The sequence below is a fragment of the Andrographis paniculata genome, unplaced genomic scaffold, assembly GCF_009805555.1.
Source record: "Andrographis paniculata isolate CXL003 unplaced genomic scaffold, ASM980555v1 Contig62END, whole genome shotgun sequence".
Taxonomy (NCBI): Eukaryota; Viridiplantae; Streptophyta; class Magnoliopsida; order Lamiales; family Acanthaceae; genus Andrographis; species Andrographis paniculata.
Window position 1 is genome coordinate 4,418,569 of NW_026137598.1, and position 19,367 is coordinate 4,437,935.

The 19,367-nt window shown below is 34.0% G+C and overlaps 1 protein-coding gene across 2 annotated transcripts; it reads left to right on the forward strand.

Annotated features, from left to right (window-relative positions):
* Positions 1 to 1,000: 1,000 nt before the first annotated feature.
* On the forward strand, positions 1,001 to 17,990 carry LOC127260960 (uncharacterized). Of its 2 annotated transcripts, XM_051289044.1 has the most exons (14): positions 1,001 to 1,310; positions 1,461 to 1,550; positions 1,696 to 1,757; positions 6,914 to 7,014; positions 8,581 to 8,670; positions 9,207 to 9,329; positions 10,727 to 10,804; positions 11,540 to 11,625; positions 11,722 to 11,770; positions 14,548 to 14,595; positions 16,411 to 16,467; positions 16,536 to 16,666; positions 17,346 to 17,429; positions 17,686 to 17,990. In XM_051289044.1, exons 1-14 carry the CDS (start codon positions 1,066 to 1,068, stop codon positions 17,822 to 17,824), a joined length of 1,383 nt encoding a protein of 460 aa, XP_051145001.1. In that variant the 5' UTR covers positions 1,001 to 1,065; the 3' UTR covers positions 17,825 to 17,990. The 2 variants fall into 2 exon arrangements, with proteins under 2 accessions (XP_051145001.1, XP_051145002.1); XM_051289045.1 differs by lacking the exon at positions 14,548 to 14,595.
* Positions 17,991 to 19,367: the final 1,377 nt, after the last annotated feature.

Genomic DNA, 19,367 nt, shown 5'->3' on the forward strand with positions numbered 1-19,367 from the left:
ACCCGCATAAAGCCAAGTCTCAGACTGGCTATATATTTACTTATGGCGGTACAGTGGTATCTTGGAGATCTACTAAACAAACATTAACCGCTACATTTTCAAATCATGCAGAAATAATAGCAATTCATGAAGCCAGTATATAGTGCGTTTGGCTAAGATCAATGATTCACCACATTTTACAGAATTGTGGTTAGAAAGAAGGATATATCAAGGGAGATAGAACGAAACATATTTCACCGAAATTTTTCTTTACTCATAATCTCCAGAAAAATGGTGAAATAAATGTGCAGTAGATTCGGTCAGACCAAAATTTAGCAGATTTGTTGACCAAGGCTTTACCGACCGCAATGTTCGAGAAATTAGTAAAGATCATCGGGATGCGTATGTTGCAAAATTTCAAATGATGGCCAGATCAGGAGGAGCGATATTTCAAGTGATGTTCACATTAGAGGAAGTATTTTTAATGCATGAATGACGTACTCTTTTTCCTTGATTAGGATTTTTGTCCCGTTGGGTTTTTTTTCTAATAAGGTTTTAATGAGGCGTATTCATTGCAATTAATGACACCTAAGAGAGAGTGTTATGAGTCATTATTTATTTATAGTAGGTGTCATCGTATTATCTTAACACATGTCTATATTTGATGTCTAATTCTATTGAAAATGATTTATAAATAAACCTTCTATCTAATGAAAATGAAATACTTTTGCATTTCTTCGTATCCTCCTCTCTCTCTATCATTTCTCTACTCTCTCTCTAGAATATATATACATATATACTTTATTACATATCTATACATAAATTACAATATCTATAATAGTATTTTCATATTTTGTTATATATTTTATAACAATAACTATAATATTTAATTTTTTAGGCAGGTGAGCAACACGTGATCTTAACGGCTAGTTTTTTTCAATTCCCAAAAATCTGAGTACTTTTTCGATTCCACTTCCCTCGCACTTCTCTTCTTTTGCTGCTGCTGCATTTCGGGTTATATTTGGTCTATTCTCACTCAATTATTGGTACCTTCCTTCAGTCGAATCTATTATTGTGCCGGCGACAATGTTTGTATCGGAGTCGGGGTCGCCGTACGAGGCGTTGTTCAGGGCGGCGCTGTCGATACCGCTTTCTCACTATCTAGTGGGATTGTCTTTGATTTTGGCCGTGTTTTTGTATAACTTCTTCGAGATGCATTTCCTTGAAGATTTTCTCACTGGATTTAGGGGACAGCCGGTGATTTTGACTTTCAATCCAGCGTCTCAACTCTACCATGATGTTGTTTCACAGTGCAGGATTTTCCACCGCAGGTACACAACACTTACTGCGAATTGGAAGTGCTCTGTAATTATTTTTTTTTCCTTTTTTTTTTTGCTTTGGTTACGAACTTTGTTGGTTCCTTGAATTCTTTGAGACAATTGTGTTTCGTGTTTGTTTTGTTTTGATTTGTTGATGAATAGGTATTTGTCCACTCCATGGTTGTGCAGTCCGCATCTTCAGACTATATTTGTGCAGTTCTTTGGTAATCCTCCCGTTGTCAATTACAGAAGGTGATTTGGATCATCTAAGAATTTTGCTTCTTTCAGATATTCTCACGTTTGAGGACTGAGCGGAAATTGCAGCGTTAGGCTGTTCATTTAATGATTAACCTTTGGTGCCGTGAATCAGTAGCAATGTACTGTTTGTTGTGTGCAGGCAGATTTTTCAGACCTCCGATGGTGGAACTATAGCTTTAGATTGGGTCAAGAGTGATGAAGGTAACAATATTTGCTTATTTCTTTCTCCTTTGAACCTCGACTTGTGTACAAATTATCTGGAAGAAAAGAATGTTTGCTGGTAATGCTAATATACTAGAGGATGATTTTCTTAGAATATGTTATTGACACTCTTAAATATATATATATTTCTATCTATATACATATATATATATATATATAAATTGCAATTGCTAGAGCTTATGATAAAACTCATGTTTCCTTACTACAATATTTTGGGTTTGAGCTTTTGCTTGATATCATTCACCTTTGTGGCTTATTGACACGGTGGTCATGAGATAGCAAGTCACAATACCAGACTACAATTGTCTATTGGTTCAATCAGTCTCAAGGGATAAAAGGAGAAAAGAAAGTATGGACACAATTGAACTTGGATAGCTCAATGGATGGAAAACTCCATGTAGACGAGCAAATGTTGCTATTTTGTGCGATGACTTTGTGATGGAGAAAACACAATGGACCTTAGCATAACTTAACAAGAATAGGGGATACTTCTCTAGCTTAGCCAAAATAACTAAAAGCCTAATGTTCTTAAATAGGTTGCCCGAGACCTAATCTAACTTGGCCAGTAAAAAAGCTAAGTTAATACACCAACAATCTTAGTCACAAACAATGAAAAACACTAGTAAGAGTCTTAACTATCTTAAGTTCACTCTCGATTTTGGCATATATTATGTGAGGTATCCTCCAATACTGGAAGGCAATTGTAATGTCAATTGGATATCCGTGATAAAAGATTAGTCTTCTACGAGCGACTATGTATTATGTAAGAAGGAATTACTTTGCGAAATTCACAAAATAAATGTGTATTGCATGGTACACAATGAAATCGGAATTCATGGCTTTAGATAAAGTCAGTGAAGAAGTAAATGCAACTTTAGAAATTTCTTAAATGGCATTTCATTTTTGGAGTAAATCAGTTCTTCCAGTGATGATTTACTGTGACACCCGAACCGCGATAGCTAAGGCTAAGAATGAAATATAGAACGGTATATGTTGATGTATCCGACGAAGACACAACACCGTAAGATATTTGATCACGAGTGGGGTTTTGACTATTGGCTATACAAAGTCAATAGAAAACCTAGTAGATCTGCTAACCAAAGGGTTACCGTTGATTCGCACAATTGGTCCTCGCGCTTAGTTGAAAAGCCAGTGGCGTAAAGCTACTGTGCGCTGGATTATGAATGTACATAGAGTTATCAAATGTATAAATTGCTGAGAATAATGGTCTGAATAACACTCAAATACCATTCTTCATATAGCAACGGGTGTGAATTTGTGCAAATGTGGTGAGGTTGAATCAATAACTCTTAATAATCCTAAATATATGACTTTAATAGTTTAAGATAGGACTACTATGTAAGTGTAAAGTGTGGACCGCTTCAGAAGATACATTTATGAATCCAAAGACGTGAGCATAGCTAAAATATTTTAGAACGTGAGAATAAAATAAGGTTGAGATAGTAACACATCAATATTATTGACTCAGTGTATGTTGAGGTAATAGTTCAATGCATATGTGTAGGCCACTATTTTTTCAAAATATTGACTATGGAAGGTTTAAAGTCGTAAGCTACTTTTTTTGATGTGTCGATATATCTCTGGAACTAAAGTGTGCTCCTGTCCTTATCATGGCCATTTTTATTCATGTGGAGGAGTGTTGAATAAATCGATTTAAATAATCAATAAAATTTAATTTAGAATTTCTCGAAATTGATTTTTGGTGAGTAGAAATGTATTGAACCAAATATGTGAATTAGTTGAAAAAAATTCAATTATATGGACTGAAATTTAATTAAAGTCATGGGCTAAATTGTAGTTACAGGTTTTGGATCGATTAGCTAAGTAATTAACTAATTAAATTGTAGGGGGTTTGTCAATTTGCTTAATACAACAATAGTGATGTATTTATATTTTGAATTGTGTAATAAGATGATAAAAAAGTGGTTGAGGCATGTGAGTGTCGGAGAGCCATATGTGCGCGCCACTCGGACTAGACACGAACACAGACACTTACATGGGCACGAGCTCGGGTCTTGGGTGTTGAGTCTTGGGGCTTAGGGCTTGAGGTTTGGTGACATGAACGGTTTTATATATTCAAATACATAGAATTTTGGTCGAAAATTAAGATGTAATGGATTATTGTGAGCGATCAAATATAAGAAAAAGTTTGTAGTTGTAGACCCTAAATCGTTTATCATAAATGTTTATACCTTTTAACTGGTGAGTTTTCAGGTCTAACACAGGGATTTTAAATCGCGAAGTCAAATCAAGTATTAATCTAGTGAAAACGGCGGTAAAGCAGTAAAGAGACTCGCTCGAAAGCGAGCCCGAATCTAAAACTAAGAAAGCTGAAGAAAAATTAAAAAAAGCAGTAAGGGCGAACGGTGGTGACCGGAGCGATGGTGAGCGGGACCGGTGCCAGCGATGGGTGAGCGAGATGGACATGAGCGGAAAGGCACAATATATTTATATAGATTGAGCGGAGGAGGGCGGTGGAGAGGTGTTGTGTCTGAATTGTGCGTTTCTTAATGGCTAGATTATCCTGGATGAAATGAGCGAATGATGCTGGTTTTTAATCGAAACATATATGTATAATGCGAAAATGGCAGGAGGGAGAAGGTAATCATATAAACCAAATCATAAGGAACTTTGATCGCTAATACTTGACCTTAAGAGATTTACAACAAGACTTCAATGACACCCAAAATCAGAATATTATAAGAAAGAAACCCTACTGTCACTAAGAATTTCTGTGACCAATAGACCACCGTTTATGCCTATTAATTATTCCAATTTCTGTCTCATTAGTGGCTTTGCCCTTCTGTTATCTCTTTTTAATCAAAATCGAATTTATATAAGTAATTAAGCAGGTCGACAAGGCTCCCGCGTACTTAACTACATTGAACTACCCTGAATATGTTTGTGACAAAGAAACAAGGCTTGGATAATAGATTTTTCTGCGTTCTTTCTCAGCGATTTAGAGTTCTTTACAACTAAAGTTTATACAAATGTGAAAATAGGGAAGACGCGAGGATGAAAAACAAGTGATATTTCATTACTTATTACCAAAACAATAAAGTTTTATTTCTACAAAAGCTGTAAATCAAAACGGTAAACTAGAACTAGGAAAGCAGTAAAGTGGTGGCCAAGGGAGAAAAAAAATCTCAACTCCCCTGGCCATTCATGCTCAGAACTCCCTTATAAGGTTGAAGCTCTCGGAAGGCAGGAAGGCAGTTAAGAATGTGCGTAAATAGTGCTTGTATACTCCTTTCGAAGTATATTTTACAAATAGATATCTAACCCTATTTATAGCTAATGGAAGTAGCAGTTGCGAGCAGTTGAGAAATGGTCCCGACCGTTGAGCAGTTAGGCAGTTGAAGGCAGTTATTCTGTTGAAGCAGTTGCTGGGCATAACTCCCAGGGTGCTTGCTTCGACTTGTAAGGGCGCAGATCTTCCTCGCTCACCCAGATGGTTGGAGGGCATCAGCGCAGCTGAGCGGAGATCTATGCTGGTTGGTAGTGGAATGGCTGATCCGCTGCGGGTTGGACACTTAGGCATTAATTTCAGTGAGTTGTCGTCACTCCGCTGCGGTGGGTGTCTAGGTCGCTAGCCTAAGCAATGAGGTTGTCACTTGCGAGCGAAAACGGCTATCGCTTGCTTCTCATGCTTTAGCTTTACTGGACCAGAATCACCGCTAAAAAGGGCAAAAATTGTTAATAATCTCAACAAACCAATTCTGGATCATGCCAAGCGGAATAGATCAATAAATTATGTCATAAATCAGATATTGTGATAGTTTTTATACAAAAATTCAAGTAATACGTAGTTTTTTTAAGCGGAGAATATGTTCATATTTGGAGTAATCACTTGGTAAATGCTTGACTTGACGATATCAAGTTTTGCTCCGAATCCCAAATATTAAACTTATATATTTTTATTAGTCTCGAGATAAGCCTATATTTGAAGCCAAAAAATAAACTCGGGAACGTGACCCAATTTGCGAGGATAATATATGTACCTTATCCGGTGGCGAGTTTATCTGTTGCAATCAAGAATAAAATCAACGCCGGTCGTTACATTGTAAATCATGGACGACGTTACGGGCATGGATTTCACCGGTTGCCTTCCCCCTAAGTGTCTTTAGTCTATAAAAAAGGCTCTCCCCCATCACTCTAGACATATCAATAATCTCATCATCTCCTCTCCTCTCCCCTCTTTAGCTTTTCCGGTCTCCAATAGAATGCTGGCCAACTTCTGTAGCCTTCCCGGGCAAGATTAGTTCTGCTTTTATTTTTGTTTGCCTAAGCTCTGACGAATTGAGGCACTATTCTCATTGGAGATGGAACCATTTTATCTTTGGGAGTAAATCGCTACCGACATGAGGCACTATTGAAGAAATATTACATTGTAGAGAGAGTATCCTACTCAACTTGGCTAATTGACCGTTAATGTGTTTTAATTTCATACTAGTGGCAAAATCAATGAAACTTTGTTCAATGTCATTAACAATTGCATTGCTTACTTTGCATGAAAATGTTAAGAGCATTGGATGGCTGGTTATGCCTTTCGGCCTCACCAATGCTCTTAGAACTTTCATGCAATTCACGCAAAATCAATAAAACTTTGTTCAATGTCATTAACAATGGCAATTATACTAACATGGTAAGTGAATATATAGCGGCTAAACTCGGGCTGAAGATGCAGGACCATCCTCAACCATATTGCTTACATTGCATGAAAGGGTTAAGAGCATCGGATGGCTTGTTATCCCTTTCAGCCTCATCAATGCTCTTAGAACTTTCATGCAATTCATGAAACATGAACTTAGGAAATTGATTGGAAATTTTGTTGTGGCATATTTTGATGATATCTTGATTTATAGTACTAATTTTAATATGTTGAATATGTTATATTTTGTGGTATAAAAAAGCTTTTTGCAGGGTTCAGGGTAAGTTGGCTCCTCAAATGCAGACTTACCACACTTTTTTTTAGCAATAATAAATAATTAAGTCTGACATGCGGCAGATTGCTTGTGTTTGGATGACTAAATTTGCCTGACAATTGAAGATTTTGTAATTGTCATCCTTTTTCTTATATTTTAACTAATGCAGATCAATTCCCCATGTTTTAGTTAAGAAACCACCCTCTCAACTGAATGATGAATTCATTCAAGATGACAAGAATCCCATCCTGATAATCATTCCTGGATTAACAAGCGATTCTCATTCCAGTGTAAGTTATCTGGATGCTGTGACCATCGTTTAATTGTGATTTGTGATTTTTTATTTTTTTTGTGCTTTTTGCTTTAATGTTTTAAATGGAAATTGGTATTAGATGTGATGTTGTTGGAAACAATTTAGTAGATTGAACAATAAAAAATGGATATAAAAGACAAAAGTAATATACATAGTATTTGAAGAGGAAATTTGTATTATATATTGGCAGGGGGCAACTCAAGAAAAAAGAAATTAGAATTTAGCTTCACCTTTTCCTCGTGTAGTTCTTGGCAACTAAAAACGCATTCAATCCTAGTCAGTTCCACCCTTTCCCCTTATAGCTTTATTGTCAAAATAATAATTTGAGATCTACTAGAAGCATAAAATTTGATGTTAATCACCTCATCGTGGCTAAATTGTCTGGACTGAGTTTTTACATCATCAAAAGTCCTATTACAAGGGATAGACTAAGATATACTATTATACATAGAAAAACACATCTTCAAGTTGACTGTTATTGCAGGCACTTTGTTCCTCACCATTATTAGAATTTTATTCGGATGATTATTTGTGCATAGAATGCTTGCACTAAGTTTTCATTGCAATCACAAGGTGATGAATTCTTTAACAATGTAAAGTGTGCGCCAAATGGAAACTCATTTGTATTACTTGCAAAAATATTACACTGGTAGTGAATGCTTGAACAAGTTGGGAAACTAAGCGCATGAGCACATTCCTGGCAGTTAAAATTCTCGTATACTTTCATCCTTTTTCCTAAAAAAGTTTTTGATTTGAAAGAGCATGCTTTCTTTAAGCCTTGTTGCGGTCCAAGCAACCGGCCTGTAAGGTAAGCCTAGTGTATGCAGCCCTCCACATCCATGGAGCTAGTATAGAACTTGGCAATTATCTACATGTATTTATTTTCCACTTCAAATAACACACATATAACTCTACTTTCTTGTGAAATATCAGACCATAATAGTATCTATCAATGACTAATTTGGTTAAAATTTGTGAGTGTGTGCGCAATGCAGCCAATGCTCACATAAGTAGAAAGCAATAAAATATGAACATAAAATCAATCAACACGGAATATTTCGATTTTTTTGGTGTCTTTTATGATTGAGATATATGAAACTTTGAATTGGTTGTTTATGTTGTTTCTTCTTCAGCGTTTTACATGCTTCAATTTAGGTGAGGTAGCCAACAGGCTGTGTTGTTTAGTTATTGTCTCATTTGCAAAAGGAAATGAACATGATGGAAACTTTTGAGTCCATTTTGTAAAGCAAGCACAATGTTGATATCGGTTCACTTTGCATTTTTTATGTGAATGTATTTTATTATGTTAAAGTATAAAGAATTGTGTAGGTAGATAATATAAAAAAAAAAAAAAATTGTATTGAATTGATGACTTTTTGTAAATAAATAGTATACATTAAATATATTGTATATATGTTTTAAATATAATATTCAGCGGGAATCGAGTCAATAGAAAAATGTTGGGTGAACACTTGTTTGCATTTTTTGTTATATATCCCTCTTTTCTCTGATCTGTTCAATGCAATTAACCAATCGCCCACAGTATATCAAACATCTAGCTCATAAAATGGATAAACATGGTTGGAATGTTCTTGTCATCAATCATCGAGGCCTGGGAGGTGTATCAATCACGGTGAGTATGAGTCTCCTGAATGTTGTATTTGAGATTTATCTCTTTTTTAGGGATAGCGGTTAACAGCTATTTTGAATCTAATATTATGATCAATTGACATTTTCTTTTATAACGTGGGAACACACAGCTACATTTTGATTTTGAGTTAGGAAGTTTAATTTATTCTATTTAGATGAGTAACTAAGGTTGATGGAGTGAGGGTGGAATGGTAGAGAATCCTGACAAGAGGGGATGGATATATCGTGAGTTACAATGTTGATGTATCTAACTAGATTTAAATGAGTTCTAGCAAACCTATTGGGCAATTGAAATATGGAATTAAAACTTTCAATATTTATATGTTGTGTATGAGAAACAGTAATTCATGAGAACATTTTGTTTCTTCATATGTTTAACTTTATTGAGCATGAAAATAGCATGAAATTATATATATATATATATTTATACTTTTATGTACGTAACCTGTTGGTTTCTATATTTTTTTTTTTCTTTTTCTTTTTTATTTTGTATTGATCTGTGGATTATATTTTTAACAGTCTGACTGCTTCTTTAATGCTGGATGGACAGAGGATGTAAGGGAAGTGATTGAGTATCTTAACTGCCAATATTCATCAGCTTCTCTATTTGCTGTTGGTACTAGCATTGGAGCAAACATTTTGGTATAAACTCATTACCTATGTTGCTGTGGTTTGTTGTTTTATTTTTTCAAAGAAAAAAAAGAAAAATGGAGCCGTGTTATCTAGATTCCATTCACAATTAATTGAGTACAATATTTACAACTATTATAGACACATCTAAGGAAAGAAAGTAAAGAACTTAGTTTAAGTACAATGAATTAAATATTTAATTTTTAAAATTTATATGTATTTTATTTAATACTACATTATATTCCATTTAATACTAGAATATATTCTACTTGGTACTAGGATATAGAATATATTTTAGTTAATAGTACGATTACTTCTAACACTCCTCCTCAAGCTGGAGAGTAAATATCATGCATTCCCAGCTTTTATATGACTCTTGGGACTGCCTGACATTTAGTGCTTCAGTGAAGACACCAACTACTTGTATGGAAGGAGTAAATGGAGTGATGACTCATACCTCATGAACAAAGTGACAATCAACTTCTATATGTTTTGTTCGCTCATGAAAGACTAGAGTAATTGCAATGTGAATTGCAGCTTTATTTTCACAATGCATTGTAAAAGACTTATGTTAGTCATACCCTAGCTCCTAAGAATTTTTTAAACCACGTCAATTCACAGATAGTATAAGTCATTGCTCTATACTCTGCCTCAACACTAGATCAAGCTATCAGTGGTTGTTTCTTGTTTCTTCATATCACAAGGTTTCCTCCCAAATAAGTGTTGATTCCCTATCACTTTTATCTCAAGCATAGTCAGCATCAAAATAAGCTTCAATTCGCAAGTGTCCATTTTGCTTAAACAAAAAACCTTTGCCAAGAGCCTTCTTTATATACCTTAATATTCGAAGAGCAGCTTCCAATGAGCTTCGCGGGGTGTCTCCATAAATTGACTTACTACCCTGACAGGATAGAAAATATCAGGCCTAATGATGGTGAGGTTGATTAGCTTCCCAGCAAGTCTTTTATACTTCAACTTATCCGTTAGAAAATCACTACCTAAGTCATCCCATAGGTTTGAACCATTCGTGTCAATTGGTTTAGCACCAAGTAGCCTGGTATCAGTAAGCAAATCAAGGACTTTGATACCATGCCAAAGAGAATGAATTAAAAAATAGAGTCGTATTAACCAGTACTACTACATTTTCTAATGCCCACATCTCAGTTGGACAAACTGAAAAAAAAAAAAAAACAGTGAGAGAAGATTAAAAGACACTAAAATCGCAACATATATACTTATGGGGTTAATACTAGTAATGTAGTAGTAAGTACAATGCACTCAATAAAATATATAAACAGTGGCCAAAATATGTCAAAGGCACATATTTGGTATTGAGTGCCAGCATGCACTATTTTATTTTTCACTCCTCGGTTTAATGGTATGCACATCCTATTTGATTAAATTTTCAGGTCAAGTATCTGGCTGAGGATGGTATAAATACACCCGTAGCTGGGGCAACAGCACTCTGTTCTCCTTGGGATCTTATGGTCAGCGTTTTCAGATATGCCAGTGCACTTTTCCATTTCTGGATATCCATAATTGTTTCCAGGATAGGATTATGAAAACAAAGAATATGAACTCTAAAAAGCAGGAGTATATGATTGCTCAAGTGATTATTATCTCTTTTTATTTTTATTCTTTAATGACCATCTCTCATATGTATAACTAATAATATTATCAGGTTTGTGACTATGTTTTAGTTGTTATTTAGGCGAGACAGTAAACATTGTTTTCGTAAAAGATGACTTAATGTTGTAGACTTCAAGACTATTGTATATTAAAATTCAAATGGTGCATAAAGATGAAGTATATGCTTATTAGTGCCTAAGGGAAGTTCTAATGTAGCGAAAAGTTTTCTAGGTGTATGGTTAAATAATGTACCCACTATAAAAAGAGTAAAAGATTTCATCTGGAATAATTTTACTCTATGAGATTTCAATCTGACATGTAATTCAGGATCCATGTTTGTTTGGTAACAGAGCCGTTCACAATCCAGTGTTCAGTTGTCGTTCCTTTTTCCCATAGTTGAGGATTCGTTTTATTTACACAATTCTTTCTTCTATGCATTTCACAATACTTTTCCATATTCTGCCAACTTATAACTCTCACTTCGTTTAGAAGTTTAAGATTTTAAATTTTAAAGGTATGAAAGATTTATTATGAGCGGCTTTCTTCATTGGATCAGTAGATTTGTCATCCACTATCCTCTTTTCCACTACCAGCTTTGGGAGAGATATATGAACCGAAGATATGCACAAAGGATTTACGGAAAAGCTCTAGCCAACCGCTTGAAAAAATATGCTCATCTGTATGTCCTTACATCTCCTGCTTTTTGGTTTATTGAGTTTGAAGCTCATGTTTAGATTAAGCCGTGCACAATATCATTAACCTGGTTTTTTTATAGGCATGAGGCTACTCTTTTGCATCTCATAAACTGGGAAGAATTTAAAAAGGTATTTTTGTATTATTACAAATATTTTGAGATTTCAATATCTTTAATTTTGTTTATGCAAAAGAAGATTTTCCAAAATTTGACATGGGACATGAGTGTTCATATTCAACAAGAGGTTACACAAATATATATTTATATTTATGCTTGTGTATTGACTAAAGGATGGGCTTAGACCTGCTGTTCGCAGGTTTAGATTTCATTATTTGTTTTTTTATTAATATATTGTATTTTGAGTTAAATTTGCCCTTTAGTTATTAGGTGGACTTATTTTATCTTTGGTAAATAGGGTTTAGGTAATAGTATTTAAGGAGTAATTAGGGTTTAAGACTATTATTCTAGAATTTTGGAAATAAAGTAGCCGTTAGGTTTTGGGCAAATGGTTGATATAGTTTGATTTTTCTTATTCTTTATTTTGTTTGTATCAATTGGTCCGATCTGTCGGATCCCAATCCGGTCGTCGTGACAACAACACGATCAACAACAGAGCGATTGGACAAACTTGAGGCTAATCAAGCCAAAATGAAAGAGAACATGAAGACGATTAACATCTAACCGACAGAGATCATGACGACTCTTATTGAATTCTCGAAAATGATTTTGAAACCTTCTAGATCATAACAATCGTTGACAGGCCACTATGCGAAGGATAGTTCGACAGCCCGCCCCTGGCAGCCGCGCCACTACACCAACACTATCACCCCCGTGCGCTGTGGCACTGCAATCGGAGATTAACTCCAGATCGCAGACGGGCCCTGTGCAACTTTCATCCTTTAATGGTTTGGATTTGATAGGATGCTTGCCCGCACCACATCAATCAACAGCTTGAAAGTCATAACACCAGTCCGGATATGAAGGTGCCTGCAACTGTGGTGGCCATGAAAGAAGCTGCATTGTATTGGTGGTGACATAGGAAGAATTTTTGCTAATGCTTGTGGCGAGATTGGACACGTGTTTCAAGGTCATTCCGTTTGAACGATTGGCAGACATTAAACAGGGGAGATCGGTGGATGACTAAGTAACTTTATTTGTTCAATTGGCTAGCCAAGTTTCGGGTTTAACAGATGCGGAGTATCTGGGCCAGTTTATGAAAGGACTAAAGGACTCTATTCAAACTTCCTTCCGTCTTATTCGCCCCAGAGACTTAGAGACGGCCATGGAGTTGTATAGAGGCATTAAGGATAATCATTAAACACCGCACGCAAGCTCTATGTCCCGACCAAGCAATATGATTAAGGTTTCAACAATAGGGGTCAACCACAACGGACTTATTAGCAAACCTTCGGGTTATCCTTCCGTGGCTCAATTGGAGGCAACTAGTAAGTCAGCAGCCCGGAATCGATTTACCTGTCTCTCATCCCAAGAATTTTCTGAATTGCGAGCCAAAAGACTATGTTCTCACTGCAAGAAACCATACACCCCAAAACATGATATCCACTCAAACAATTGCGAATCATGATAGTTATAGAAGATAAAGAGATCTACAACAATTTGAATATTATATACCAAAGGGGCATGAAGATTGGATGGGAGAGCAAGTAGATGCATCGATAGAAGATAGAACTTTAGCGTTTTTCTTTGTAGAGGACTTTCCAAACCAACGGACTATGTGATTGCATAAAGTTGTGCAATAAAGGAAGATAACAATATTAATCGATAGTGGCGCTAGTCACAATCTTATATCTTCTTTCTTAGTATCTACACTACGATTGCCTCTCGATCATACATAAAGATTTGGAGTTCCGTTAGGTAATGGATGAAGATGAGAATAAAAAGGATTATGCCAGGAGGTTATGGCTCATTATAGGGTAACAACCAATTGTTTTGTGTTTCCCCTCGAGGGTGTTGATATTATTTTTGGTATAGTTTGGTTAACCACGTTGGGGGATGTACAAACAAATTGGGAAGCTGTTACTAATGTCCTTTGAGTGGAAGGGCGGCCAAGTAGTGCTGACAGGTGACCAAACCCTAATCCAGAAGACGCGGGATCGAGCCCGCGAGGGGAAAACAAGGGAAAGATCTAAGCTTATTCCAGTTCTCATACTTCGACTTTGGACACAAGGTCGATTTGAAGAGGGGTGAAATTGATAGATAGAAAAGTTGAAAAGGTGTATGAAGTTGAGATTAAAAGAAAACAGAGCTTCGGCCAATGCTTGTGTATTAACGACGGGATGGGCTTAAACGTGCTGTTAGCGGGTTCAGATATTATTTACTTGTTTTTTTTATCAATATATCATATTTTGAATTGGGCTTGCCCTCTAGTTATTAGGTAGACTTATTTTATCTTTGGTAAGTAGGGTTTAGGTAATAGTATTAACGAGTAATTAAGGTTTAAGACTATTATTCTGGAATTTTAGAAATAAAGTAGCCGTCAGACTTTGGGCAAATGATTGATACCGTATGTTGTTATTTGTCTACATAGTTCCTTATCTATATAGTCAACACTCCCCATAACATGGAGCGTATACATTTACTATGCTCAACTTGAAGCAAATATTGTTGATTTCCACTCCAGTTAGTGCCTCTCCAAGTTGAGGTTCAGGCTTGACGTTCTATAATGACGAACTCTTCTTGGACCATGTGATAAAGAAAGTAAGAATCAACCTCAACATACTTTGTTTGTTCATGGAGCATTGGATTAGATGTAATATTTAGGGTGGCTTTGTTGTCACACCTTACTTTTTTCCAGGATATCAAGCTTAGGGGCAACCTCTTTCAATAATTGTTGTATTCATACCATCTCACATACAAAATCTGTTGTGCCTCTATATTATACTTCAGCAACAAATCAAGATATTACATGCTGTTTCTACTTCGCCAAAATACAAGGTTGCCTCCTGTGAAAACACAATAACTTGAAGTAGATCTCCTATTGTTTTTACACTCAATATAGTTTGCATTTAGTAAGCATTTTATTTTAAAGTGACTATATCTGCTGTAGAATAGGCCTTGTCTAGGGTATGTTGCTCCAGAAATCCCCAATGATTTACTGAAGGTAAAATGATGAATTCATAAACCCACATGTGACATTAATTGCAAACACAATCTCAGGGCAAGTTACTACTAAAATTTAAATAATTTAATTTTCCAGATGTGAGTTGTCAATCATTTGAATAATGAAAGACTTGGTTCCTAATTTAAGAACTTATTTCTTTTAAAATTGACAGCCCTCGAGCTGTGCAATAAAAAATTCCTACTCTTCTAATTAATATTCGTCGGAATAGCGAGCAGGATCGCTCCATAGGGATCGATTGAATTGTTTCTTTCACCTCTTAACAAATGAAATTGGGGGATTTAGAATAAAATTAAAGAATTAAAAATAAATAATGAAAACTAAAAGGCAAACTAAAATACTTCAAATAACAATAATTAAAAACTAGCTAAATGATTGATTTCAAAAGTAAACTCATGTGTTTGATCATCGATTGCATATTTTATTCCATTAAATTCATTGATAAATTGGTTATAGGGATAACAAGTTGTGACACCCAACTTCCCCTTACTGAATCGTTAATCGAGGTACGACGTTGATTAATTCCCTAATTGGAGAGAAATCTAGAACTACGGACTTAAATTTCTCAATTGCATTAAACTCTAGAAAATTCCAATTATGACTTGCTAACACCTACATAGGACTATCGAAATCAAATCATAAAATTTCTAAAATAATTTGTATGCATCTTATCATCGTTTAGATTGACCAAGTACACAATTACAAATGCAATCATTCAATTAATCATGGATTAACGACTTAATCTAAATATCCGGCCGTAATAAAAAATCAAGACAGCAAACCAAATTACTTTTTCACATAAACTTTACGAATACCAACAAATAAAATAGAAACTTTATTAAAAATCAATCTTACAAAAATCATCAATCGATTGTTGGCTTAGAAATAAAAACTTAACTACACATAATAGAAGAGAGAAAACAACACCAACAAAAAAGGATAGATTATGATCAAAGGTTGAATATGGATGAATTCTCCTATTGCCGGTATGGTTTTAGTGTTCGTCTTCCCGCAAAAGTGATCTTCCTTATGCCTCCAACTTTTTCCTCACTTAAGATCGAATTGTCTTCATTTATAGTCTTCTTGAACCATAAAAAACATCCAAGTTCAACCCCCGGCTTATCCTATCACATACTATTTTCTAATTTCATCGAATATGGTAATGTTCTTTTGATATGGAATTTATTCCATCTTTGAAACTTCAAAATCTAGTAGGTTGACTTGCGTTGTGTAGATATGGCCTCCTTTGTTCCATATGTTGAAATTGATCCACCGGTTGAAGGCAAGATGTCCACAAGTCGAACTTTCCATAAACGATGAAATTTTGGATTTTACCTAAAATAGTAAAAAATCACTAGAAAACTATCCAAAATTTTAAAAGTAGAGCTACAAAAGGCTAAGATACTCTAAATCAAGATGATCTTTCCTAAGATTTACTTTTCTAATGACAGAGTTGAGTAGCACTAGAATGAAGACAAATTTTTGTCACCAAAACTAACACAAACAATAGTCATTATAGTTAGAAAGTCATGAGGAAATGCAGAAGCAGCATGATTATTACTGGTCTTTTAACTGATGAATATTGCACTCATTGTTATTCTGAAACATAAGACATTTTCTTTTCTCTACAGGGTCATTCATTTCGCGAACTTATTGATCGTTCAACTCGTATTCTTAGTAACTACGAGGTAATATTTCTTAACATTTCTTTTTTTATAGAGAGTAAAATGACTTGACCTTTTGTTGTCTTTCCCAGACTGTGGATACATATTACAGGCAGTGTTGCAATTCTGGCTTTATCAAAGGGGTAATGGTGCCCCTTCTTTGCATTAGCTCTTTAGATGACCCTTTATGTGCCATGGAAGCCATCCCATGGGATGAGTGCAGGTATGCAGTGTGGCTGGCCATCAATCTTTTTGTATTAAGTAAAGTTTATGTTTCGACTGATTGTGATTGGCATTATTGATTCAATGTGAAGAAAGAGTGTTTGTAAGCTGGGTTAAAGGCCATTTGGCTTGATTAGGTGTCTACTTAAGTACATTTGTATGAATTTGTACAAAGATACAAATAATTATGTCAATATTGTATTGATTATCCATGATAATTGTTTAGCTCTTTATGGATGGAGATTAGGACAGGTAAGGTTTAACGGATGTTTTTATAATTGTTGCCCGGTATATTTTTGTTATTAAGAATAGGTCTTTTCACAAACCCCCTTTATGATAGTTAATTTTTAATTTGTGTTCCAAGTTGCATTTCTAATGCCAATCATATCTTAACATAATAGACCAAGAAAGAATGAAAGATTGATTATTGTAGGAACCATTTGCAATCAGCAGTTGTAGGAAGATGTTATTTCATTTACTTCCATTGAGAATATCTTGAATGTGCATGAGTTTAGAAACCTGTTGAACCATTGATTTTAACAGCATTCGTATTGTTGTGATGAAAGTGATATTCGCTTAAAATTATTCAATGACTAGCTGATAAGTCTGTGAAGGAAGCAAATTATAATGCACCTTGCTTTTTCAACACGCGCGATTCTCATTAATTCTTGAATCCACAGGTTAAATGATAATGTCATCTTGGCTACCACAAAACACGGAGGCCATGTCGCTTTCTTCCAAGGTTTAACAGCAAGAAGTGTTTGGTGAGTTGTAACATTGTTTAAAACAGATCTTTCTAATACTTGAATCTGCTCCAGTAGTTTAGCAGCCGTGCTCTACTTTTTCCATTCATTGCGAATTGACAAAGTTTTTAACAACCAAGACACCTGGGATCTTTGTCTCTTGTTTTTTTTTTCTTGCTTTTTGCCGACACCACTTGCATGATATTTAGTAGTTGCTGCATTCTGATTCAGCTGGTAACGCTTACCAACAACTTTCTACTTTTTGTTTCTCTCGTAGGTGGACGATTGCTGTTGAAGAATTTTTTCTTGCTCTACAATCCAGCTTTCTGAGTCAACGTAAAAACAAGGTAAAAATTAAACACTTTCGCTCTTCCACTGAGATTTTCAACGGCTTCAATACCTATATAAAAGCATGAAAATACCTTTGGAATAAGGTGGATTTTGTATTGATGCAATTGTACCTCATATGTTGTTTTTATTCGGTTCGATACATTGAGCTGTTATTTAATAATGTAGTCGTATGTTCTTGCAAAATTTAAGAAGTTACATAACCAAATTTTTGTTCATTGTTCATATTGTGTCTTTGGTCATACAATTTGATGAGTACCTTTATATGAGATGTCTTGGCTCAAGGCATACAAATTGAAAGTATTGTTATATAAATTTAATTGTAGATATTGAACTCATATTATTTTCAATTATTGCATAAGGTCACCTTGGATATGCTATATGTTGTTTGAATAATAGGCATATGTTGTTTACTACTTTAGCTATTATATTATTTAATCATAAACTCTCACTAGGTTATTGTTCAATTTGTGATTTTTATTATTTTTTTATAATTGAATATGATGTTCATAGATAATCAAGAGGATTTTTTTTTTTTCTTTTTTCATATATAATTACGATTTTGCTACATAATTTTTTATGTTTAAAGAATAAGTTAGTTTATGTTTAAAGAATACATTACTAAAAAATATTACTATACTTAAATTTAATTAACACTGATTAAAAGCAACATAACCAACTCCAGATTGGCTCCATTTGGAAGGATTCAATACATTATGAATGTATTTTAGCTTGTACCTATTTGATTGACAGGTTCAAATTAAAGTTGAAAATTGTTAGAAGGGATTTATTTAAATATATAATACAATATATATAATTAAAAATATTCTAAAATATATGTTTAGGAATTTTAAAAATTATATTTCAATAAAATTATACCATATGAATATTATTTTAGAAAATAAAATATTATATAATAAAAATAAATAGAAAACACATTTAATTATTATTAACATAAATTAATTTATAAAAATAGAAAATTTTGAATAATTTAGATTTTAACTTTTAAATATACTTATCTTTTTGTTTAAAAATCATTCGAACTTTTTCTAGAAATATGGCATAGGTTGATAATTTTAAATTATTGGACTAAAAACAATTTACCCAAATTTTAATTTATAGTATGATATTTAAAAAAAAATGGTAAATTATATAACACCTTGTGTTTTAGTAAAAATGCACAAAATACATGTATTTTAATTATTTATTGCTCGAAATCCCTTAGGTTAATGTAAAGTTTGCACGAAACGCAAGTAAAATATCTTAAAACATATGTATTTTATTTATTTACTGCTTGAAACTCATTTGTGTTAATGTAAAGTTTGCACGAAACGTACTTAAAATATTTTAAATATTTTTTTTGAATAGAATAAAGAAATAAATAATTGATTAATTTTTCATTTTATAATTTTTTAAAAACAAATTGTTATCTTATTTTTATAAAATTATAAAAATAAATAATTGATTATTTATTTATTTTATTAAAAGAATTATTTAAAATATTTTATATTTTTTTATTTGTATAAAACTTTATAATTTAGGTCTTATTTGATTAACAATGAGGTATTTTATGTTTTTTTTATTTATGAACTTTATAATTTAGGTCATATT